The 21,163-nt window shown below is 54.9% G+C and overlaps 1 protein-coding gene across 1 annotated transcript; it reads left to right on the plus strand.

The window, feature by feature from the left end:
• Positions 1-210: 210 nt before the first annotated feature.
• TLDC2 (TBC/LysM-associated domain containing 2) lies at positions 211-20,424 on the plus strand (the record flags this gene model as incomplete). The annotated part of the gene is made up of 6 exons (XM_084646205.1): positions 211-354; positions 4,830-4,994; positions 6,134-6,286; positions 11,389-11,484; positions 17,724-17,797; positions 19,666-20,424. 6 exons carry the CDS (start codon positions 211-213, stop codon positions 19,799-19,801), a joined length of 768 nt encoding a protein of 255 aa, XP_084502331.1. The 3' UTR covers positions 19,802-20,424.
• Positions 20,425-21,163: the final 739 nt, after the last annotated feature.

Here is a 21,163-nt window from a genome sequence, read left to right on the forward strand (position 1 = left end):
CATGTGCAATTACAAAGAGTTCAAAGCCCTTTAAACTCCTTTTTCCAATTGGAGAGGAGGGGTTTGATCTGTCTTGTAAGCCCTCCACAGACACTTGCTATCCAATGGGGCCCTGAGCAGTAGAGGCCACCCACGGTTGATGACCTGACTGCTATACCAGGAGGTGGGAGAGCCCAGCTAGAGGGAAGCAGTAAAATCTGCGTTCTTTAGATGGGAGTGTTCTCAACAGGCCATTGGCAGGCACCTGCTTTCCCCTCCCCTAGGCAGCTCTCAGCAGTGAGCACAGCTCCATGCACCTGCTGCAGCACTCGCCCACACACCATGAAAGCTCTCCGGGGCCGCTACACTCTCCTGGTATGTACCGCACCGCATCGCGTGTGCCCAGGGGAGATGGATGGGGGTTGAAACTCAGAACAAACCGCAGGCAGCTGTGCTCTGTAACTTGCTTCTTTCCTTTCTGAAACAGGCTGATCAGGTTCAGCTGTAAGATGGTGCAATGACGCTAGCTCGGATTTACTGCTACTGGGGCATCAGTTACCAGCTAGATTTCATTGATTTTAACAAGGGGACCTTGTCCAGAATGCGTAGGCTGTTACCCTTCAGATTGGTACTATTCCTACTGGAGAAAGTCCTGACCCAAAACCCTAGATCCAAGTGTCCCCAGATTTGGGGGAACCAGATCCAGTCATCTCAATCCAGCTCCAAACACTCCTGGACTCCAGGAGCTGAGATCCAGAGCTTGAGTTAGAGGGTTGGGCCCATTTCTAAATCCCGGTGCTGGCTTTGAACTGTGCACCTGCAAACCTGCAACTCTCTATCATGGATATGACAGCAGCACGGGCGGCAGGCTGGGTGTTGTACAAATATGTGAGAGACACACTCGCTGTCTCGCAGAGACTGCAGATGGAAAAGAACAGACAAAGGGGCGAAAGCAATACAGCATACAGGCAAAGTGCCCTGGCTGACAGCCAACACAGGGTGTAAATGTTTGAGTTGTTCTTCCCTTCCTTTAATATGGAAAATGAAGGGTGCTTGTTAGTTACAGAGGTCTGTCCTGCTCTCACTGCATCTGGTGCAAGCCTCAGTGTAGATGCAGCCTCAATGGAAAGGGGGCTGATGGTGCAATAGACCCTGGTAATTTACCAGATTCACCTGCACTGGGCTGAACCGCACTTCACATCCATGTCGTGTGTCTATATTAGGGGTTTGCACTATCAGTATCACCTCAGCTGTGCAGTGTCTTTAATGCGGACATGGCCCAGCTCCCCTGGCCAAGGGCCCAGCCTGCAGCATCCACCTGCCTTTTCAGTCACAGCTGGCTGCCCAATGTAATCTGATCTGTTTTCTTTTTAAATTGTGATTCTTCAGTGCCAGGCAAGACCAATCAAAACAAACAGGGGCAATGTGGCTCTGACAAGCTCCAGCTCTGTTTACCAAACATCAGCACTGGTTCTGACCTGCATGTGGATCAACGGGGTCCCAGAGCCAGAGGTGCTGGCTTCCCACAGTAACAGGTCCAGGGCCTGACTGTTCCAGGGCTCAGGCCTCTGCCTGGAAAGGAATGTGATTTCAGCACCCGAGGTGGGGTGCAAAATGCTGCTGCTTGCTAATTGTTTTCTGTTTCTGGTGCCGGTGGGACTTTCTGTGCATCCTTCACTGTGTTTCCTCCTAGCATGCGTGCAAAGGCAAGGGGAGAGAGAGCTGTGCCTTGTGGAGGCAGGTTCTCATTAATTTAATGCAGAAAGAGAGTTGCTTTGCAAGTAGCCCAAGAAAGAAATGCTGAGGCAAGGAGAAAAGATGAGTCGGGAAAGCAACTGACTCTGCTTTCAGGCTTAGCATAGTCCAACTGGGCCCTGAGTCTTGACTTGAGCAGATATTAGTGGACTTTCTAGGAGATCTGACATGCTTCCTGCTATTTTCCCCTTGTTTATTTGTTTGCATTTTCTTTGGGGATGGGAACTCCCCTGAGTCAGGGAGCGAAGATGAGTTTCTGACCAACTATCCCAGCAAGGGGAAAGCAGGGCTGGGCAGTGATTTCTGCCTGACTCATGGGGCACGAGTGCTGTGACAAGGCTTTAGATCTGTCAGGGCTGAAATCTCTTGTACAATATCGAGCAGGAAAACTACACCAAAGAGCAAATTCTGCCTTCATAATTTGCCCTTCTAGACTCTGCAGATGTTTGACATTATGCAATGTCCAAGTACTTGTCACAGCCGGTCACGTAGCCGCAGAAATGTTTAATAGGCGGAGCGGATAGAGCCACCTGTAGTAAAGGTTGCTCAACACTTTCACTGTTCTCAGGTCTCTGCTTGAAACAAACAAACAAACAAACAAAAACCTTTCAGCTAAAATGTCCAAGAATGAGATTGGGGGAAACAATATTTTTGCAGTTGTTTAACTGAGACTCTCTAGGGCCTCCATGAGTTAGAGCATAGCCTTGAAATCCAGAGTGTGGTGTGCGGGAGAGGGGGTTACCTTTTGTTCTTCCCCTGAGTATTTGCCCAAATTAGGTCAAGTTATAAAACTATGAAAAAAAATCTCAGTTTGCAGATGCTCAGTGGACCCTTGTTAGAGTTTGGCAGCTAAATTCTCTGAAGATTCTGCCCACACTGAGCATGTTCCACTCCCTTAAAGTGCCTAAGTGCTCACTGCACAGGCGCCTTCCCAGGGCTGCAGAGGCTGAGGTGGGCTATCCCTGCATTTGTTCCCCTACAGCTGTTAAGGCCACCATGGTGCTGCGTGCTGGAACTTTGAGCCGGGAGCCAGTGTCTCCTGCGCTCTCAATGCTCCCTCTGCCAGTGCCCCCGCAGCATGGTGGGCAGGAGGAACCAGCCACATTGGAACGGGGTGAGGGGAGGCCAGGAGCAGGAGCCAGGGACATGGGAGGAGCAGAGTGAGAGGGAAAAGGGGAGTATGTAGATACTGAGGGTGAAGAGGGTGGGAACTAGGGTGGGGAAGATCGGATAGGAGCAGAGTGGAGTGTAGGGGAAAGGCATGGGGCTAAGGGCTCTATAGGTGCAGAGAGAGCAGAAGCCAGGGGATGGGAGCAGGTGGCTCGGGGACAGGAGTCGGAAAGGGTGGGGTGGACAGGAGCAGAGGGGGAGAGGATAGGAGAAGGGAGGGGAAGGAGCCAGGGGTTAGATTGGTGGATAGGAGGAGGAGGAGGGAGGAGCAGAGACAGGCTAGGGAAACAGGAGTAGAGGGATCTACAACCACTAGATCACACTCCCCTACAGATCCTAGAATAGAACCCAGAATTCCTTTGCTGTCATCAAATAGCTGTGAAACTCACGTCTCCTCCTCTGGGCCCCATAGAGGTTAAAGCCTACTGCTGCTGCTACCGGCTCCTCTGGTAGCTCAAGTAGCAGAGGTCTGTGCTGTGGAGCAAAAGACTGAAGCCCTGCTGTGGACCCAAACTGAGGGTCAATATGAGGGAATTTTCATTTTTCAGGGGGGGTTTTTTCTTCAAAAAATTAGGAAAGTATGTCCCCAAAACCACATTAAAAGACTGTTAAAGTTGCCAAGTCAGGCACTCAAAAGCCAGGAAATGCCAGGATCAAGATCGCCCATGCAACCCTTATCCAGGTCCCCCGGGGGGCCGCATCCTGCATTTGAGTTGCACTCAGTAGCACCTGAGCAGCAGCGGGCAGTTTGCCCAGTGGCAATACAAAGCCTGGTGAATACTGGCAGCCCGCCCCTTATCGAAGCCTGGGGGTGGGGCGGCAGGGCAGGTGTCACGTTCTCAGGAGTCAGCTAGGCGTTGTGGTGCAGGGTGCCAGTGAGCAAAACAAAATCACAGCAACAATGCTGAGATTCCCAGAGCGGGAATTATGTGCCTGGCTCCCTATGTGACGAATAGGGAGACAAAGGTGCCTCACAATGCAATTCACAAAAGCCATCAGGGGAGGTGAGAAGCCACCTAAGCTAGCCAATGGGAGAGGCCAGTTAGAACCGCCCCCTCTCTGCTTGCAGGTCTGAACCCTCGCTTGGCAGTAGGTGCCTGTGCTGTTAGCAAGATGCCTCCAGCACATCTTTGAGCCCCGTGATTAGGGCCCTCACCTGGAATGTGGGAGATTCCTGGTTCAAGTCCCCCCACTGCCTGAGGGGTAGAAGGGCTATGGGGTATTCTCATGTGGCGCTCCCTCTCTCTCTCCTGTCGAAGCTGTTGCACTGGACAGAGTTGGTGTGGAGCCCTCGGGATCCATGCACACAGTGAACCAGATCGTGGTTCGTGGGGCAAGCCCAGGAGTTGGTACATGGCAGCCAGGCCCAGACTGAGGGGCGGTTCTGGCAGCCTCTTTATTCTGTGCCAGTAACAGAAAGGGACCATACAGAAGGTGAATTACCCCAGGCAGGGGCAGCACTGGCCCAACACGCAGACCGATATGCCCCTGACTCCCACAGCTCCCAGTGTAGGCAGTGACAGAGGGTGGGGCTGGGCTGGGAGGCGGGCACGTGTGTTTCAGCTGTTCTGGGCTGTGGAGCAGCCCTGGGGTTGCTCTCTCTCACTCCAAAGGCAGTGCTGTGTCCTGGAGCTCCCCAGACTTGGGGAAGCTAAAAGCCACCTTTTCCCCCCGCTGCCTAGGGCCTGACCCACGCATTGGGCCCTTGAGAGGCTCAGACTGGACCCTGCCCAGTGGGCTTAAAATGCCCTCTTCTACTGAAGGGCTCACCGGGCAGGGCGTGGGTGGTGCCAGCCCCATCTCTGTGCACCAGCCCTCTGGATGGGATGTCCAGGAGCACTGTGGCTGGGTCCGAGGGGGAAGTGCTGCTCTTTGTGCTGGGGTCCCTTATCTCTTCCCCACATGGCGTGGGCATCTCCCCCGAGACTGACTGCCTGGAGGAAGCCCAGCCCCTGCAGTGTGTGGAGACTGCTGAGCAGGAGGAGCCAGGCCGGGCAGGCGTGGGGGTAACAGCATCGCCCCCAGAGGAGCCCTACCAGCCGGTGCTGAATGGAGAGAGCAACATCCTGTGTGCAGGGCAGGTCCAGCAGGTGAGCTCAGTGCAGCCTGGGGGCTCACCCCATTGCAGGGCTAGGTAACCTCACGGGGTCAGGCTGTGGCCACGTGCTTGGCAGTTCTAGAGCCTCCTCTGGCCTGGAGCTGGCCCCTCCACCCTGTCCTCTGGACAGCTCCTCACTGGGATGGAGCCATTCTGTGGGCACCCCAGGGCATGGAACTCGTTCCCCTGGCCGGCCCGGCCCTCCCGGCTTGGTTCAGGCAGGGCAGTGCTGCTGTAGGCTCCTGCTGTCGTTTCTCTGATTCGTAGCCTTGGATCGGCTCACCGCACAGGGCCTGCAGGGGCAGTTCGTGCACCAGCACTGGGCCAGCTCGGACCTCGGGGATCTCAGTGCAACTGGCTCCAAAGCTCTGGCCTGTGGGACTCAGAGGACCATTCGCTCCAGAGACAGTGTGTCACTGGTGAGGGTGCGTGAGCAGGGACCAGCCCCGTCTGGCTCAGGGCCCAGGGGTTTGCCGGGCTGGCAGCTGGGGAGAATGTCCTGGTACTTGTGAAAGGAGGCAAAACCTGATACAGACACACTGAAAGACAGCAAATGTGGAGTCCACAGAGCCACGTATCCAGTCACCCCGCAGAGCTGAGCCCCGTTGCCAAATGACAAAAATAATGAGCAATAAATGCATCTAATAAATCATTTGCCCGAACTGACCATTACCCCTCATTCCTCCCTTCAGTGAATAGCCTTCCACCAGCTCCAGGGTAGGCCTGGACCACAGTGCGTGTTCACCAAGAGGGGTGATGTCCCTGGCAAACCTCGTTCTGGGGGTTCCCCCTTCTGGGACTGGGACACTGGGATTGTTCCACACCCCCACACTGCAAACGCTCTGGCAAATGTTATCCCGAACATCTCTGCTGCCCTGGAGCTGTGTGGGTTCTTCACCCTGAAATAGGTGATAGCAGATAGCAAGTGTGAAAAATCGGGACAGGGGATGGGCTCTGTGCATGCAGCCCCCACGGTGCCATCCAGCCCAAAGCCAGACACCCGGAAGAGGACAGCGGGGAGCAGTTGGGTGAGGGAGGGTGTGGAAGTGACTGATGGGAAAGGCTCCTGCCAGAGGTCGGGGAGCAGCGAGGGACCCTGGTGGGAACTGACTCCTGTGGCTCTGTTCCCAGCTGGTGCCCCACCTCCCACCGAGAGTGACCGGGTACCCTTGGAACCTGCTCTACTGCACCGCCAGGGATGGGTTTAGCCTGAAGAGCATGTACAGGAGTATGAACAAGCTGAGCTCTCCTGTGCTGCTGGTCATCCGAGACACCGACAGGCAGGTGAGAGGAGGGAAATGGAATTGTATATTGCACTGGGCTGGGCTTCCCATGCGAGAGAAACATCCAGCTGCTACAGGCCAGCACAGCTCTGGACCCTGCACACTAGGGTCATCCTGCAGGGTGTGGCCCAGGAGCCTGGCTCCCCTTTCTGGCTGTAAGCCCCTTTCTGGGTCCAAGCATACCCTGCAGCCCCACACACTCTGTGCTGGCTCCCATTCCATCCAGGGCATGTCAGAAACACAAGGCAGGGAAGCTACTGCCCTGGTCCCTAGGTTGGGTGGAAGACCTGTAGCCCGGTTCTGCTCTGTGACCTGACAAGTTGGCTAGGCAGAGGGTTTGTGGCCTGGAGTTGGGGTCTGTGTGGTTTATCCTGAGCAAGCTGCACTAAAGGGGATGGTGCTGAGCTCTCAGTGCATTTGCCCTGGGACTCCCGGAAGAAGCAGGCAGAGACACTGCTTCAAATGTGTTTACCTGACCTCAGTGAATGAGCTGGGGACTGAGGAGAAGAGAGCCAGGGAGATGGACTCCTGGGGGATTCTGCACCAAAAAATTAAAAATTCTGCACACAATATTATAAAATTCTGCATATTTTATTGGTCAAAATACCGCAATAGAATCATGGCAATTTCAATTATTTTGGTAATTTATTTCAAAATACCTGTCAGCCACTATGTCAACAATATGGACAACAAAAAAGATTTCCCCAGGAGTAGAGAGTTAAAGAAACCCCTAAAACAAATGTCTCCAAACTGTGGGGCGTGGGCCCCAGTGGGGTGGGGAGAGAGCGCCACCCAGCCCTGGCCCCAGGTCTGCTCTGGCCCCGCCCCCAGCTTTGGCCCCAGCTCCTGGCCCTGTGCCTGACCCTGTCCCCAGCCCTGTTGTGGCTCCACACCTGGCTGGGGACCCAGCTGCCAGCCCTCAGCCTGGGGCAAAGGCTGGGGGTCGGGGAAGGAGCTGCACCCAGCCATAGGCATGGCTGCCAGCCCCCACCATGGCCCAGCTGCGGCTCTGCTCCCACCCCTGCCTCGAGCCTCGGCCCCTGGTCCCAGACCCACCCTCAGCTGTGGCCCTGCCTTGGCCCCCTTACCCTGTCTGCGTACCCCTCCAGCGGCCCCGCTCCTGGCCCTGGTTCCAGGGAGGAGGCGGGGGGCGTGGACTGGGGCAATTACTTTTCATGAGAAATTGTGGGGGGGAAAAAGTGATTACATGCGAGTCAGGGCCACAAGGCAATCGAGTCACAAGTTGCTGAAATTGTTACTGTAAGGTAAAGCAACAACATTTCACTCCCCACACACCCTGACCCTTCCAGTTGAAATATCCTCTGCCAACCCCTGGAAACAACGTGCCCCTGCCCAGGAAATTCTTAACATGTTCTCATTGGTCCACTTTTTACTCCTACTTTTATAGTTAATGTAAAGGGGTGGGTTGTGAAGATTTTTGACTATGAATAAGGGGTCGCCAATCTGAAAAGCCTGAGAGCCGCTCCTGTAACCCACGGAGCCCCTCGGGATCTGAAACGAAAGGAATGTGTGATCTGTTACAGTTCTGGGCTGTCCCTTCTAAGCAGAGCAGCGGCAGGTCTGGAAAGAGAAGGATTTGTTAAGGAATTCCAGTACCCAGACTGGAGATCCGAAATGCAGAGTATGCTCAGTGCAGCCTGGCACACAACCCCCGACCTTACAGTGGTGCTTGCCATTGTTTTGAACTGGCTATGTGCTCTGTGCTGGCCTCAGAGAGTAACCCAGCATCTGTAGACTCACATGGGGATTTGACTATGTCAGCATGCTGCTGAGTAAACACCAGCGGGAGGGCAGATGCTGCTGACTGTGGCAGGCAGAACTGTGCTGTTCAAACACACTGGGCGATCTGGAGAGCTTTTTGGTGTCTCTGCCAGTACGAAGCACTGGCCACCCATCTGCACAAACATATTAATTTCCCAGTACTGCACATGGGCCACGGCAAAGGCTGCAATGAAAGGCGTGGTGCTGAGTCAGTGAGGAAGAGAGTTGGTAGGAAACTCTCCATAAACAGGTAAAAGCTGAGAAAGCTCCCTCAGGAGTGGAGACGAGAGCAGGAGGGGCTGGTTGGCAGGGCACCCTGGGTAGCACTCTCCTTGGTCTGGGGGGAGAAACCCAGCCATGCCAATACATTGGTAGGAACAGAGGGGCCTTTCAGTAGGGGGTGGAGGGTGCTGGGCTAGGGCCTGCAGAGCAGGGGGCAGGGGCTGGGCTGCTGAAGGCAGGCCAGGGGTAGGCAGGGCACTGCTGAGGCGAGTGAGGTGGTGTAGCTGAGCTCTGCCAGGGTTTGTTGTTGCCTTTGCTGTCTCTCTGTAAGCTCTGGCCTTGGCCCAAGGTGCGAGTGAAACCTCCTGAACTTCTGGGCCACTAAACTTCTCTTGCATGCTCACGCCCCAGGCTCTCCCCATTCTGTATGGTCCATGGCAGCCCCAGGGCCCCAGCCTGCCAGCCCAAGGGGCCTGTGGGATGCATTCGGAGTCCTGGGGCGTGGGAGGCGCTGGCCGGCTGCTGGGGAACACGTGGGCTGTTTGCAACCGGGCATTCCCAGCAGGGCTCTCCTGCCAGGAACTAGTGAGCACCCAGCTGCCCTCTGGTCCATCTCAGACCAGGACCTCCTCCCCTGGATTTTTATTAGAAGAAAAAAGACAAAGAAGCCGGCCGGTGAATGAGCAGCAGCGTCCTGCCCCAGGGACCCAGGCTAGCTGCCAGGCTGCACAGCCATGGGCACCAGTCCCACTCAGAGAGACGCTGCAGCGGGATCCTGCAGCCAGCTCCGGGCACCGGGGAGCTAGTGCCAGACCAGGAAGAGGTGGGAGGCAAGCAGTTCCCATAGTCTCAGGGATTGCAGGGGGGGCCTCTTATCTACCAGCAATAGCATCCTGGTGCCTGTGCACCTCCTGCAGCCCCACATGTCCACCTGCTAGTTCCCCCAGCATCCCTTTCCACATTCATTGTGACCTTAGAGTGCATCCCTGCTGGTCTGGCCTATCTCTACCCTCCCTGGTCTCCCCTCGCCACCTGACCCGTCTACGCCCCCTCCCAGGCCCCCTAGGCATGTGCTAATCCCTGACCCACCTCTCTTCCCGGTCTTCTCCTAGGCTAGTCCCACACCTTGCTGCAGGGAGCCCAGCCCTGCCCTGCCCCCGGGCATGTCCCCAGTCCCCAGATGCTCGTTTCCGTGGGTCTGCCCATTGCACAGAGTGAACTTAGCCAATCAGTGAAGGGGACACATGCCCCAGGCTGGCGCAGGGCTCAGCCAGGCCTTCCAGCCCCTCCCTGACTGGTCCAGACTAGAGAGACCGCCCCCCTCCCCCCAACTGCCAGCCTTTTCAGCACTTCCACTTCTTGTCCCAGCTGAACCAGGGAGAGCAGAGGTGACCGGAGAGTTAAACAAGCAGAGGAATTAGCCCAGCATCTCCGGCGCGCACAGATGGTAGTGCTGGGATGACCGCACACGCCACTCATCTAGCCCTGGATAGCCAAACCTGGCATAACTCTTCCCTATACCTTGGCACCCGCAAGCCAGAGATCAGTGCCACCCAGGCAGGGAGTGAGGGGCTCACACAGACCAGCCATGCAGAGCTGGAGCACATGCTGGTTAATATACCAACCCGCCACTGTCCAGTGGCATGGGCAGCTCTGGACTCTGCACACCTGGCTCAGCCCCAACCCAGCAAGAAAATGGAGTTAACTCCCGAGAGCTCACCCCCTGTGTGCTCCCACTCACCGTATCACACCCACAGCTACAGCACACGCACCCTGCGGGCTCCTCGCCCCTCACCGCAGCACACTTGCCCCCCTGCCGGTAGTGGTGGGGTAGCACAAATGCTGTGCTGGGAGTATGGGGGGTAGGAGGCCAGAGGTCCTAGGGGCAGTGCTGAGGCTGAGGGCCTGTGGGGTACAGGAGTGGGGGAGAGCTAAGGTAACGTCGGCTCTCTGTAGTTCACCTACTGCCAGTAACTCATGCAGTGCAACTGGGCCAGGCTGAGCTGTTGGAGGGGATCAAATAATCCACCCACAATTCCCCAAGGCTTTTGCATCCTGTGTCTGGCCCCCCCAGATGCTCCTTGGAAGGGGCTGGGACTGTTCTGGAGCCCATCCCCAGGTCCCCTGCCCACGGTAGGCATTGGGGTGTGATTGTGTCTCCCTGCAGTGGATGGCTCTGGTAACCGTACAGCCTGCTGGTCACAGCCAACAGAGCGACTCCTTCTCACATGGTCACGGCCTGGGCTGCTGGTGATCAAGGTCCCACGCGCCGGACCTGCCAGCAGCAATGGTCTATGGGCAGAGCATGCGAGTACCTGTAGCCACAGCCCTGCATGACCCTAGCTGACTAGCACATGGACACCTGTCCTCAGGGAGCATCTGCCAGTGTCAGGGATTAGCCCAGCACTGGCTGGAGGGAGGATCCAAGGGGTGAGGCACCTTTCAGATGTGATGGTGATGGCTTTGTCCTGTCTGATCGACCCCTTTCCAGCTTGGCTGGAGCCCCGGTTACAAGCCGCAGAACCTCCTGACTGAATGATACAACCTGGAGCCACTGGTCCTCCCCATAGGGCCTCCAGCATGGGATGTGGAGACCGTGGAGGGGACAGCGGCGCCATGGATTGGCCTGGGTAGTGACTGTGGGTAACTGTTCATAATGGTGCCTAAAAGCCTGGGTGCAGATTCCAGCAGCCTTAGGGCCCTTGATACCCTGCGTTTGGGAGGGGAGCCAGGGCACACACAGCCTGCCCTGAGAGCTGCAATGGCTTGGAGAGGTAAAGCCAGTAACAGACCTTGCCCAGGTCACTTGCTGCTGCTGGTAACTGCAGAATTGACAGCCCCAGCAGTCACACATCACAAGTGAGGCCTCCAGAAATCACTCACGTGATTGGTTTACAAATCAGGAGATTTTTAAAAATAATACATTTTGGGTTCTTTGCCTTCCGGCTTCATTTTGTATCTAATGCAAGCTGAGATTCCCCTGGAATCCCAGGACTCCGGGAGCTGGGGTTTTAAGGAAACCCCAATTACAGCAAAACTTTTGTTAAAACCATGAGAGCCGGCAGTGCTCTGACCTTCTCTCCTCTGCTTCCATTCCAGATGTTTGGGGCCTTCTCCTCCACCACCATCCGACTCAGCAGCTGCTTTTATGGCACAGGGGAGACTTTTCTCTTCTCTTTCTCCCCAGAGCTAAAGGTAACAGTGATGCTCACGTTCTCGGTGCGGGGGCTTTGGAATCAGCTTGTGACTCTCTCTCCCAGGAGCAGAGACAGGGGCTTCTGCTGGCCAAGGCCCAAGTTCAGCGCAGGCCCAGGGGCATGTGGGGGTGCAATCATGCGGGGGAGGGCAAGTCCACAGCATTTCTGCTTCCCCTTCTCCGCCAGCAGTGTGCCCTTGTGGCTCTGCCCCCAACCCTACAGCAGGAGCTCTGGGTCACTCAGCCACTCTGTGTGTGTGTGGTGGTGGGGGGCTCCTCCACTTCCACCCTAAAGGCCCCATGCTGCTGGTCAGCTGCTCCCACATTCCTTCCCCAGAGTGTCACCAGGAACCACGCTGGGAGCCGAGCCAGCGCTGGGGAGAGCATGCTGCACTTCTGGGAGCACCAGGCCTGTGCTGGCTCTATGCCTCCTGGAGCACCCGCCTGGCATCCAAACAAGTCCTTAGTGCTTCTCTTGCTCAGTGCTGAGCAGGACGGGTGCAGGGGGGGATTGAGAGGCTGCTGCTCTGAGGAAGGGAGCATGTCACTAAGCCCCTCTTTAGCATGATGGGCATTGCCCACCATTAGCTGTATGTCTCCTCTGACAGCCATGCTCCACCCACCCCTTCACACCCTGCACTCTGGCCTCATGCAGGGGCTTTGGGCTTGGCTTAGTGCACAGGGCTGAGCTGAGCCCCCTGCAATGCGCACAGCTGCTTTGTGCAACCTGCTGCACACCACACAAACCTGCAAGCCCTAGGCCGCCCTGCTACGCCCATCAGTGCCCACCGCTGCAACCAAGCAGGCTGCTCCTGGGAGCCTAGGTGAGAAGAGGCCTGGAGGGCCCAAAGTCCGTGGCATGTGGCTGATTGAAGCAGCATGAGTCACACCTTGCACAGCATCACCGAGACAGCTTCCTTCCCAACCTGCAGGCACCGCCTGAACTCAGCAGGGCACGGCCAGTTCCTTCCTCACTGCCTCTAGAAATGGCTGCGTAACCCGGTTCCCAAGCCAGCCCCGCCTCAGGGCTCCTTTAACCGGCAGGAGCATTTAATTAGTAGGAATAATTACCAGTAAGTAATTCCTCTCCTTAGTCATTAAATAGTGAATTAATTGTAACAACAGAACTAAGTAACTGACTAATTCAGCATCTGATTATGGAAAATCACTTGATGTTCCTGCTAATGACTGGCAGAGTCAGACTAACCCATGCTCCTGAGGGCACAATCAAGCGTTGCTTGCGAGGCACAGCTCCTCTGGAAGCTGAGTCTCCGAAGGACTGGGCGGAAGCCTCCTCCTTGGACCCCTACAACACCCTAGAGCTTGCGACCTGGCTGGCTTCAGAGGTGTTTCCGCCTGACTTCTGGAAGGGCAGGGTCAGGCCCTAAGAAATCCCAATAGTCCATAATGCTTTTCTCAGGGCCTGACAAATCCACCCGGGTAGGTGTCCCCCAGACAGGCACGCCCCGCTCCCCCCGCAACACTCGCTGCCCAGCCCCGGGAGATACTGCAGCAGAGCCCCAGCCTGGGATCCAGTTTGGTGACTGATCAAATCTGAAGCATTAAGACCCCTTTGTGCAGCCAGCTCCAGCCCTGGCATAAGCTGCACTCACCAACATCAGAGCTGAGGTTTGCTCCTTGCTTGCCTGTAACCTGGGGTTTGGTGAATATTTCTCCTTTCCAGTCATAGGGTGGCCGGACACAGCAATAGACAATGCGTGCTGTGGGTCGGGGGGATGGGAATTCTTCTTGTTACGTACATGCTAAGAACTGGGAAAGCCACTCCCACAAATAAGACGCCTTTGGTGCTTTAGAGCTAAGGTTGCCCAGGTGCAAATCATAGAATCATAGAATCTCAGGGTTGGAAGGGACCTCAGGAGGTCATCTAGTCCAACCCCCTGCTCAAAGCAGGACCAATCCCCAACTAAATCTACTGGAGTACCCGCTAAAATACTAGGAAACCCTCCTTGCCCTTTCCCGCTGTACATGCCGTCTACCCTGTCCCTAGCACCTCACCATCCAGCATACACACACCTTAGCCTGCGCCATGCTGCGCAAGCTGCTGGCATTGCCTGGCATGGGTGGTAGCTCTGGGGCAGGCGGACAGTAGTTTGGGCTGGATTGTTGTTGTCACACTGTGTTGGACTCTGGCTTTGTGGTGGGAGATTAGGAGCAGGTTACATACCAATGTGGCTCTGGAAAGATTTTTAGGAACTGTTTGGTGCATGAAGGTGAGAGTTAGAGCTGCTTAGAAAAATAGCCTTTTTCCCCCCACACTGAAAAGTTCAACTTCGTGGTGAAAAATGTTGGCTGAAAACTGAAAATTTCTACTCTGACTGGAGCTGCAGTGCCTCACGGGCATTGCAGTTCTGTTACCTAATGCTCTGAGCAGGGTTTTCATCGCCCATGATGCACTATTTTTCTCTGCTTGGTGATGGGAGGAGGTGCACAGAAGTCCCTGGCAGTGATGCATCATGGGTGATATAGTCTAGCCAGAGAGCCCTATCCATGGAGGAAGGTGGCAGCATGAGGCACCTGAACTATTAATCCCATGAGACACTGTGGTGGTATGTTGAACCAGAATGTTTTGGATTTTCACCTCTTTTTGCTAACAAAATATTGAGATTTTCCACAGCAACAGACACTTCATTTGCTTGAAAATCCAAATGTCTATCAAAAACAGTTTTGATGGGACCTTTTCGAGCAGCCCGAGCAAAAACATCTGTGACACAGGTTTTGTGTTGTGTTAGGCAATCATGTTCCAGGGGGCTGCCATGTTGGCTTGCTGGGCTTGGCCTCCAGGCTGCACATTTGTTGGTGTGGGGCATGGGGGCTGTACGCTACGGGGGCTGGAGAGATGGGTGAAAAAGGAGCAGTGTGTCCTGGGCAGGAGCAGGAAGAACGTACCTGGGTGTTTCCTAGTGTTTTAGTGAGTGTGCTGCTGGGATCTGTACTGGAGCAACCCTCATTCTCAGCAAACCAAGTGTTTTGTTTGGGGGAATCTGCCCAAACACCTGGCTAAGTCAACTGTTGCTGGGACGGGGGAAATAGTGACTGGGAAGTCCTTAGTTTTCATAATGATCTAACAAGGCAGCTTAGACAAAATGCAGTAGGATGATGGAGAGTTCAGGTACCTCCCAGCTCTGCAACCTGCTCAGGCCCTTGGCCTTCAGCCTGTCGGACGCAGCCGCTTGCTGGGCTCGTGGGGGTCATAACACACGGGAACGGCCAATCCCACTTGCTGCCTCACCCGGAAGCAGCCGGGAACAGGGCTGTCAAACCGAGTCCCATCTCGACTGTGGCACAGACAGGTCTGTTGGTGAGATTCCCATTGCGTTATAGCAGCTTTATGCCAGCAGAGCCAGCGTGAAGGTGCCATAAGCCGCAGCAAGGCCCCCGTGGGGAACGCTCCGGCATGCAGCTCTGGCACAGGGGTGAATTCCTCCTTGGAGTCCAGTCTTGCCTGCATGTGGGGGCTGGCTCTGCCTCTGACTTCAAAATCAGCTCCGTTTCCTAAGGCCGCACGCTGGGAAACCCAAACACAAAGACAGTTTTCGTTTGTGATCCTGTACGGCAGCCACGGCTGTGTTGTGTCGGGGTGGGGAGGCTGCTGTATTGTGGGCTGAGTGCTGGATGGTGTGGGCAATGCAGGCGAAGTTTCAGGTGAAGCCTCTCCTTACACTCCTCCTCCCAGTTCGCTCCATCTTTCTCCTTTTCTGGGGCTGGGGAGCTCCGTGCACAACACCTCCCACAAGCCATTCTGACCCGCAGCTCTGAACTGATTTATCAGCCTCCAACTCAGCTAATTCAAACCCTGTACCTTATCAGCCTCATTTCCTCCCCCCTCTCCCTGTCTGTGGAGTTCAGAGCCACCCCAACATTTAGGGGAATTGTCCACACTAGGAAGAGCCCTGGGCAGTTACTCATTTAACCCCTTATAGGCCTGGTGCACCCTCTGCTAAGCAAGGCACAGGAAATGTTGGCTCCTGGCACAAAGTGCCACCAGGACTGGAACACGAGCTGATCGTGTGAGAACCTGCTCTCTGGCCAGCACTGCTGGTACACCTGTGACTGGCCAAAGGTGCAGTCTAGTGGGACTCTCCCCCTTCCTCACCAGCGGTAGCATTCATCATCCTGCCACATCGCCAGCCACAGGGCCCCAAAGCCATGAGTTAGACCCCAGGGAATCACGAGAGGCTGAAAAATAACAAAGGTCAGTTCTTATTCTTTGCCCCCTGGTTTCTGAACCTGGAGGTGCATTCGGGTCAGAGTCATCAGCTTTCCTCTGCTACCACAAGGGCCAAAAGCTGACATATTTTTAAGGAGAGCCAAGAGGCTGATGTGCTGCTGAAGTGACTCCGGGAGCTGGGGCTTGAAGAAATCAACCATCCCAATAGTCGCTATAAAAGCATGCGCGAGGGCAGCACGGCCAATGCTGACTCACAGGCAGTGGAACTCATCGGGAACAGGGCTGTCAGCTGGCACAGCTCCCCCAACCCGCTGCCTGTGTTTGCCGCTGCAGTAGTGGCTATGCACAGCCCCATCGGTGACTGCACTGCCCCGGAGAGCGCCCCTGCAGGCAGAGTAAAGGAGCTCGCACCACTCCAGCCCGGGAAGAGGGGCACTGTGGGGTGCTGCTTACCCCAGCCACATGGAGCGGAGGGGGAGCCATGCTCCCCTTACTATAGCCTGTGCCTACATTTTGCTAACCAGGACTCTGGAAGAGCTAGAAAAGATTCTGCCCAAGAAGACATACTTCCCTGGGGCACAGCCTGGAATTGAGGAACTGCTGAGCCTTCCGTCTCACCAGCCTGGGCTCCCTCTCTCTCTGTGATGCTGTGACAAGCTGCAGACCCGCTCCCGGTCCTGCCCTTCCACAAACGTTCATAGTCTGGGACACTCCCAGCTGAGTTACATGAATGCTTTCACCAGCCACCAATGAACCAACACTAGGGAGGCTTCAGCCAGTTCCTCCCAGCTCCCCAGCCTAGGACCCTAGAGCTGTGCCATCTTGCCCTGGTCAGAAGCCTGACCAGTGTATGTTATTACCCAGTCCGCCTACTCCCTCAATGTGGAGAGGACAATGTACCAACCTCTGTTCCTGAGCAGATTTCCCTTTGCACGTCAACTAACACACTGTTTTCAGGTTAAAATATAAAAAAGATAGATTTTAAGTGATTACAAGTAGTAAGTCTACAGATCAACATAGATTAGCTAAGAAATAAAACAAAATTGCAATCTAAGTTCTATTAAACTAGACAGGATTTGAATCAAGTAGTGTCTCATCCTGATGGTACAAAGAGTTCACCGATCTGCCATATACAGTCTGGGATTCCTCCTTTCCCACTTGGGACCACCTCTGCAGTCCAGTCTCTGTCCCTGAGGTGTCTCCAGGTGTTGAGTTGTGGGGGGGGGGGGGAAGTGAGGCCAAGTGATAATGTCACTTCCCCCTTTTATAGCTTCTCCCATGTGGAGGGAACTTCATTTTCCCAAACAAAGCCCCCAGCACAGTTAGTGGAAGAGTACAGGCACAAGATGGAGTCCAGAGTCATATGAGTTGGTCACCTGTCCTTGCATGCTTTGATTACCCATATTCTGGCTAGAACGGTCACAGGTCCAGCAGGTGGGGCTAAGCTTCTTCCATGGCCCATTGTGTTCACTGATGAGCCATCAACCTGACTGGTTCATTCACAGTGTGCTGGCTAGACGATGTAAACTATTTTGTGGGAGCTACTCAGGAGCAAACACATTTGAAATACAGATACGTAGTCAGTATTCATAACTTCAGATACAAAAATGAAACAGTCATGCAAATAGGATAATCATACTCAGCAAACCATAACTTTTCCATAGACACCTCACATAACATGTTTTGTACAAGATACATCATAATTATATCACCATGGTAGATGTGGGGGGTGCCAGGGTGTTGCATTGGGGTACAGAGCATCACACCAGGTTTCACAGTGAGCTGGTCAGGGTTGGGGAGCTGGTGAATGCATAGTGCAGAGAGGATCAGTGACGCTCTAGGCTGAGTCTTGGTCAGTACTTTGGGCCAAGTAGCTCCTGGTGAGTGGGGTTGCACCGGTGACCCCAGCAGTCATGGCAAGCCACCGCTGACCAGCTCCCTCCACACTGCAGCACAGCTCTCCATTCCTGTGCCAGGTGCTGCCCAGGGGGTGTAATTAGCTGTTCCTACACCCCTGCTCTGATTGCTAATGGTTGCTTCTCCTTACAGGTGTTTAAGTGGACTGGCAGCAACACCTTCTTCATGAAAGGAGATGCAGATTTGCTAGTGATTGGCGGGGGCAGGTATGTAGCTGACTGGATGGACCTGCCTTTCACTGGCTAGAGTTCTGGGGCCTGTTCTGCCTAGATGCTCCTAGGGGCCCTTCTGCCCTCACAGCATAGGGGAAGGCTGGGGCTGCAGTACTCCAAGCCAAGCACAGCACAGCCCATCCTGAGCCAGCAGCCAGAGCAGGCAAGCGGAGTCCTCCATCCAGTCACAGGGGTCTGTGTGGATGTATCCACTCACACACGCTGCCCTCCTGGAGGCTGGAGACAGACCTGGCTGCTGTCCTGAGATCTGCTGCGCTGGGTAGCCTTGGGAAGTGGAAATGACTTTGCTCATCTAGTGCGCCTTCAGCCCAGCCCAGTCTAGGGAAGGAGGCTCCAGGGGAGTCGAGTACATGATTCCTACCAATGAATGGATCTGGCTGATTTCCCCTCTGCAACGTCCATGCTCAGAGGTGAGTGAAGGGTTGCAGACGTGTTTGCACTGGTTGCTCTGTTCTCAGGGTACGTCCACACTTGGAGCAGGAGGAGTAATTTCCAGCTTGCGGTGACATCCCTGGGCTAGCTGTGATGCAGCTGGTGCACTAACACTAGAAGCGTAGGGGAGACAAGGCCATTCCCCTGGGAGCAGAGACACTCAGTACTAACAGGAAGGGGGGTCTTGGGGAGGCTGGACAGCCCCCCCCCAGTCCAAGAGTGGGGGGACAGGTAGCATAGAACATGAAGCTGTGTGTCCCCTGGCAGACCGACTGCGAACCCCTCTGCCAGCACTGAACCCCTGTGTGGGTAACACATGCTCAGCCTGGTCATGGCCCCAGCGCTTTGGGAAGCACTGAGCCCTTCCCTTCTGCCACCACCCAGCGCTTTGTGACTGACCGCATCCCCTACCTGCTGCCATATTCCAGCCAGTAACAACACAGGGATGTACCTGACAGAACCAGTTTGCACCAGGACTCCCCTGGAGTTGACCTTGACCAGCTAAATCAAGGTAGAACCTACATGTGCACCAGGAAGAGGACGGGGGCTAGCCATGCGGACACCCCACCCACCTTCCCTAGCCTAGAAAAACCCTTGAAAGTGAACGCAAAGCAAAACTGCTCAGCAGCCCCATGCCCTGCTCCCTCCAGAGTTCCCCGTGTGCATGGCACTGCCCCTCCTGCTCTGTTCATCTTTCCTGGTCCTGCTCAAGGAGCATAGCAATGGCTGCAGGAAGCCTTGGCTAGAGCATGGCTCCGGCTCCTTGCAGGTTACACAGCCTCTCTGCGCTATTCACCTAGCTGTGAAACAAGCACATTAAAATGCCCCGTTGCCCTGAGAAGCGGCTGTAGCAAGGGGTGTTGTGGGGCTCTGAATGATTCACTATCGTGTGTGCTCGGCTAGAAGGAGGAAGCTATTTCTTCCACCAGCCCTGCATCCTGCCCGTGGATCTGAGAGCCAGGCAGGGCTCTTCCCCCTTCTGCAGCCTCTCCGGTAAAACAGGTGCTGCAGGGCGAGTCAGGAGCACAGGGCTCCTGTCCAGCCCATTAGCCTCCAGAGGCTGCCTCAGTGCATCTCCTTACCCTGCATGGGGCTGCACCAGCAGGAGCAGCTGGGCTGGGGGCTAAATAAGGCGTCTCTAGTGCTCATCAAGAGCCTAGTGCAAAGTGTGGTAGAAAGGCAGCCTTCATGCTGCGCTCAATCCTGGGCAGTGCTGAGTACGCTGCAGTCACTGAGAGCAGGGGTGCGTTGTGCTTGGCAGGATCAGGCCCATTAGCTGTCCTTACACATGGGGACAGAGGCAGGGAACCCTTGTTAGCTAATGTCAGAGAGGCCCCTGCTCTGCCTGTCTTGGCCCCGGGACTGGAGCCCTTGTCCGATACTCAGCTTGATCTTCCCTTTATTTTCAGTGGCAAATTCGGCCTGTGGCTGGATGGGGACATGTACCACGGGGGAAGCCACCGATGTGAGACGTTTGACAACGAAATCCTGTCGCCCCAGGAGCAATTCTTCATTCAGGACCTGGAGGTTTGGGCCTTGACCTGAGCCCTCAAAGCCCACCCCACCGGGGGTCATGGGAACTGACTGCTTTCGAATGGACCCTGGCTGTGCTTGGCAGTTGTTCCCAGCAGTGTCTGGAACCCTTCGGAGGGCAGTGCTCAGCCTCTCCTCCCCTTTGCCAGCCTGTGCTCCTTTCTCCTCCCCCGCCAGCACTCACGCTCCAGAGAGGGCAGCAGGGGTGTTCCCACCCATTTTCCCATCAGTGCGCTCACGCTGTGGGGAATCAGAGCAGCCCCAGGGGCTGGCTCCCACAAGCACTGGATCTCGATAAAAATGGAATCTCACAAGCAACTGGGTGATTTAAAAATAAAATTCCCACAGGAAGTGACTGAGTGCTGCCAGGCAGTGCCGTGAGTTTGGGAAGTGAGCTCAGCTGTTGTCTGCAGTGAGTGAGGCAACCCCCCCTTCAAGGCAGAGAGAGCAGGGGCACCATGAGATGTGATAGCCAGGCCCCCCTCCACTCTCAGAGAAGCTTGTTGAAGTCAGGCCAAGACCAGTATCGGTGGTGCCTGAAAAGCTACACACGAAAGGGGCACACATTTTTCTGAGTAGGAGCCATGTTAGTCTGTATTCGCAAAAAGAAAAGGAGGACTTGTGGCACCTTAGAGACTAACCAATTTATTTGAGCATGAGCTTTCGTGAGCTACAGCTCACTTCAGCGGACGCATACTGTGGAAACATGGTCTCTGTGTATATAATGTCTTCTGCAGTTTCCACAGTATGCATCTGATGAAGTGAGCTGTAGCTCACGAAAGCTCATGCTCAAATAAATTGGTTCGTCTCTAAGGTGCCACAAGTACTCCTTTTCTTTTTACACATTTTTCTGTTGCTTGTCACGAGATGGGCCTGAATCAAAGCCCCAATCCCAGCAGCCCAAGTTGCAGGAGAAGTCCAAACTCTCCCACTGCCTCGTGTCCCTGTAACAGGCCAAAACAAATCCCACAGCAAAATCCCTCCTGATTCATCCTCCCATGAGGTCATGGGGCAGTGCAGGGCCTGAGCAGAGCATGGTGGTTAAAACCCAGCCCAGAGACTGCCACGGTGGACCTAGAGAGCCTGCAGCACTGATGAGCTGTTGGCTTAATATGGCATCAGACTTCTCACCACAGCTGGGGTGACTAGGAGCTAGCTGTGAACTCTGTTCAGACTTTGGAGGCTTAAAGCACATGGGATTCAGCATTTGGATTCCCTCACAGCAAGCTGAAGCCCAAGAGGTGAGGAGTTAGGAAGAGGTGGCTCTAGTCTATCAAGGACTGTGTGGCTCCACATATTGAACGCTAGAGTTACTTGTAAAACTTGAAGAAATAGGCAGATGAATCCAAATCAAACCCCCTGGCAAGGAAAGCA

The sequence above is a fragment of the Lepidochelys olivacea genome (assembly GCF_965140295.1).
Source record: "Lepidochelys olivacea isolate rLepOli2 genome assembly, chromosome: 13".
NCBI classification, from domain to species: Eukaryota; Metazoa; Chordata; order Testudines; family Cheloniidae; genus Lepidochelys; species Lepidochelys olivacea.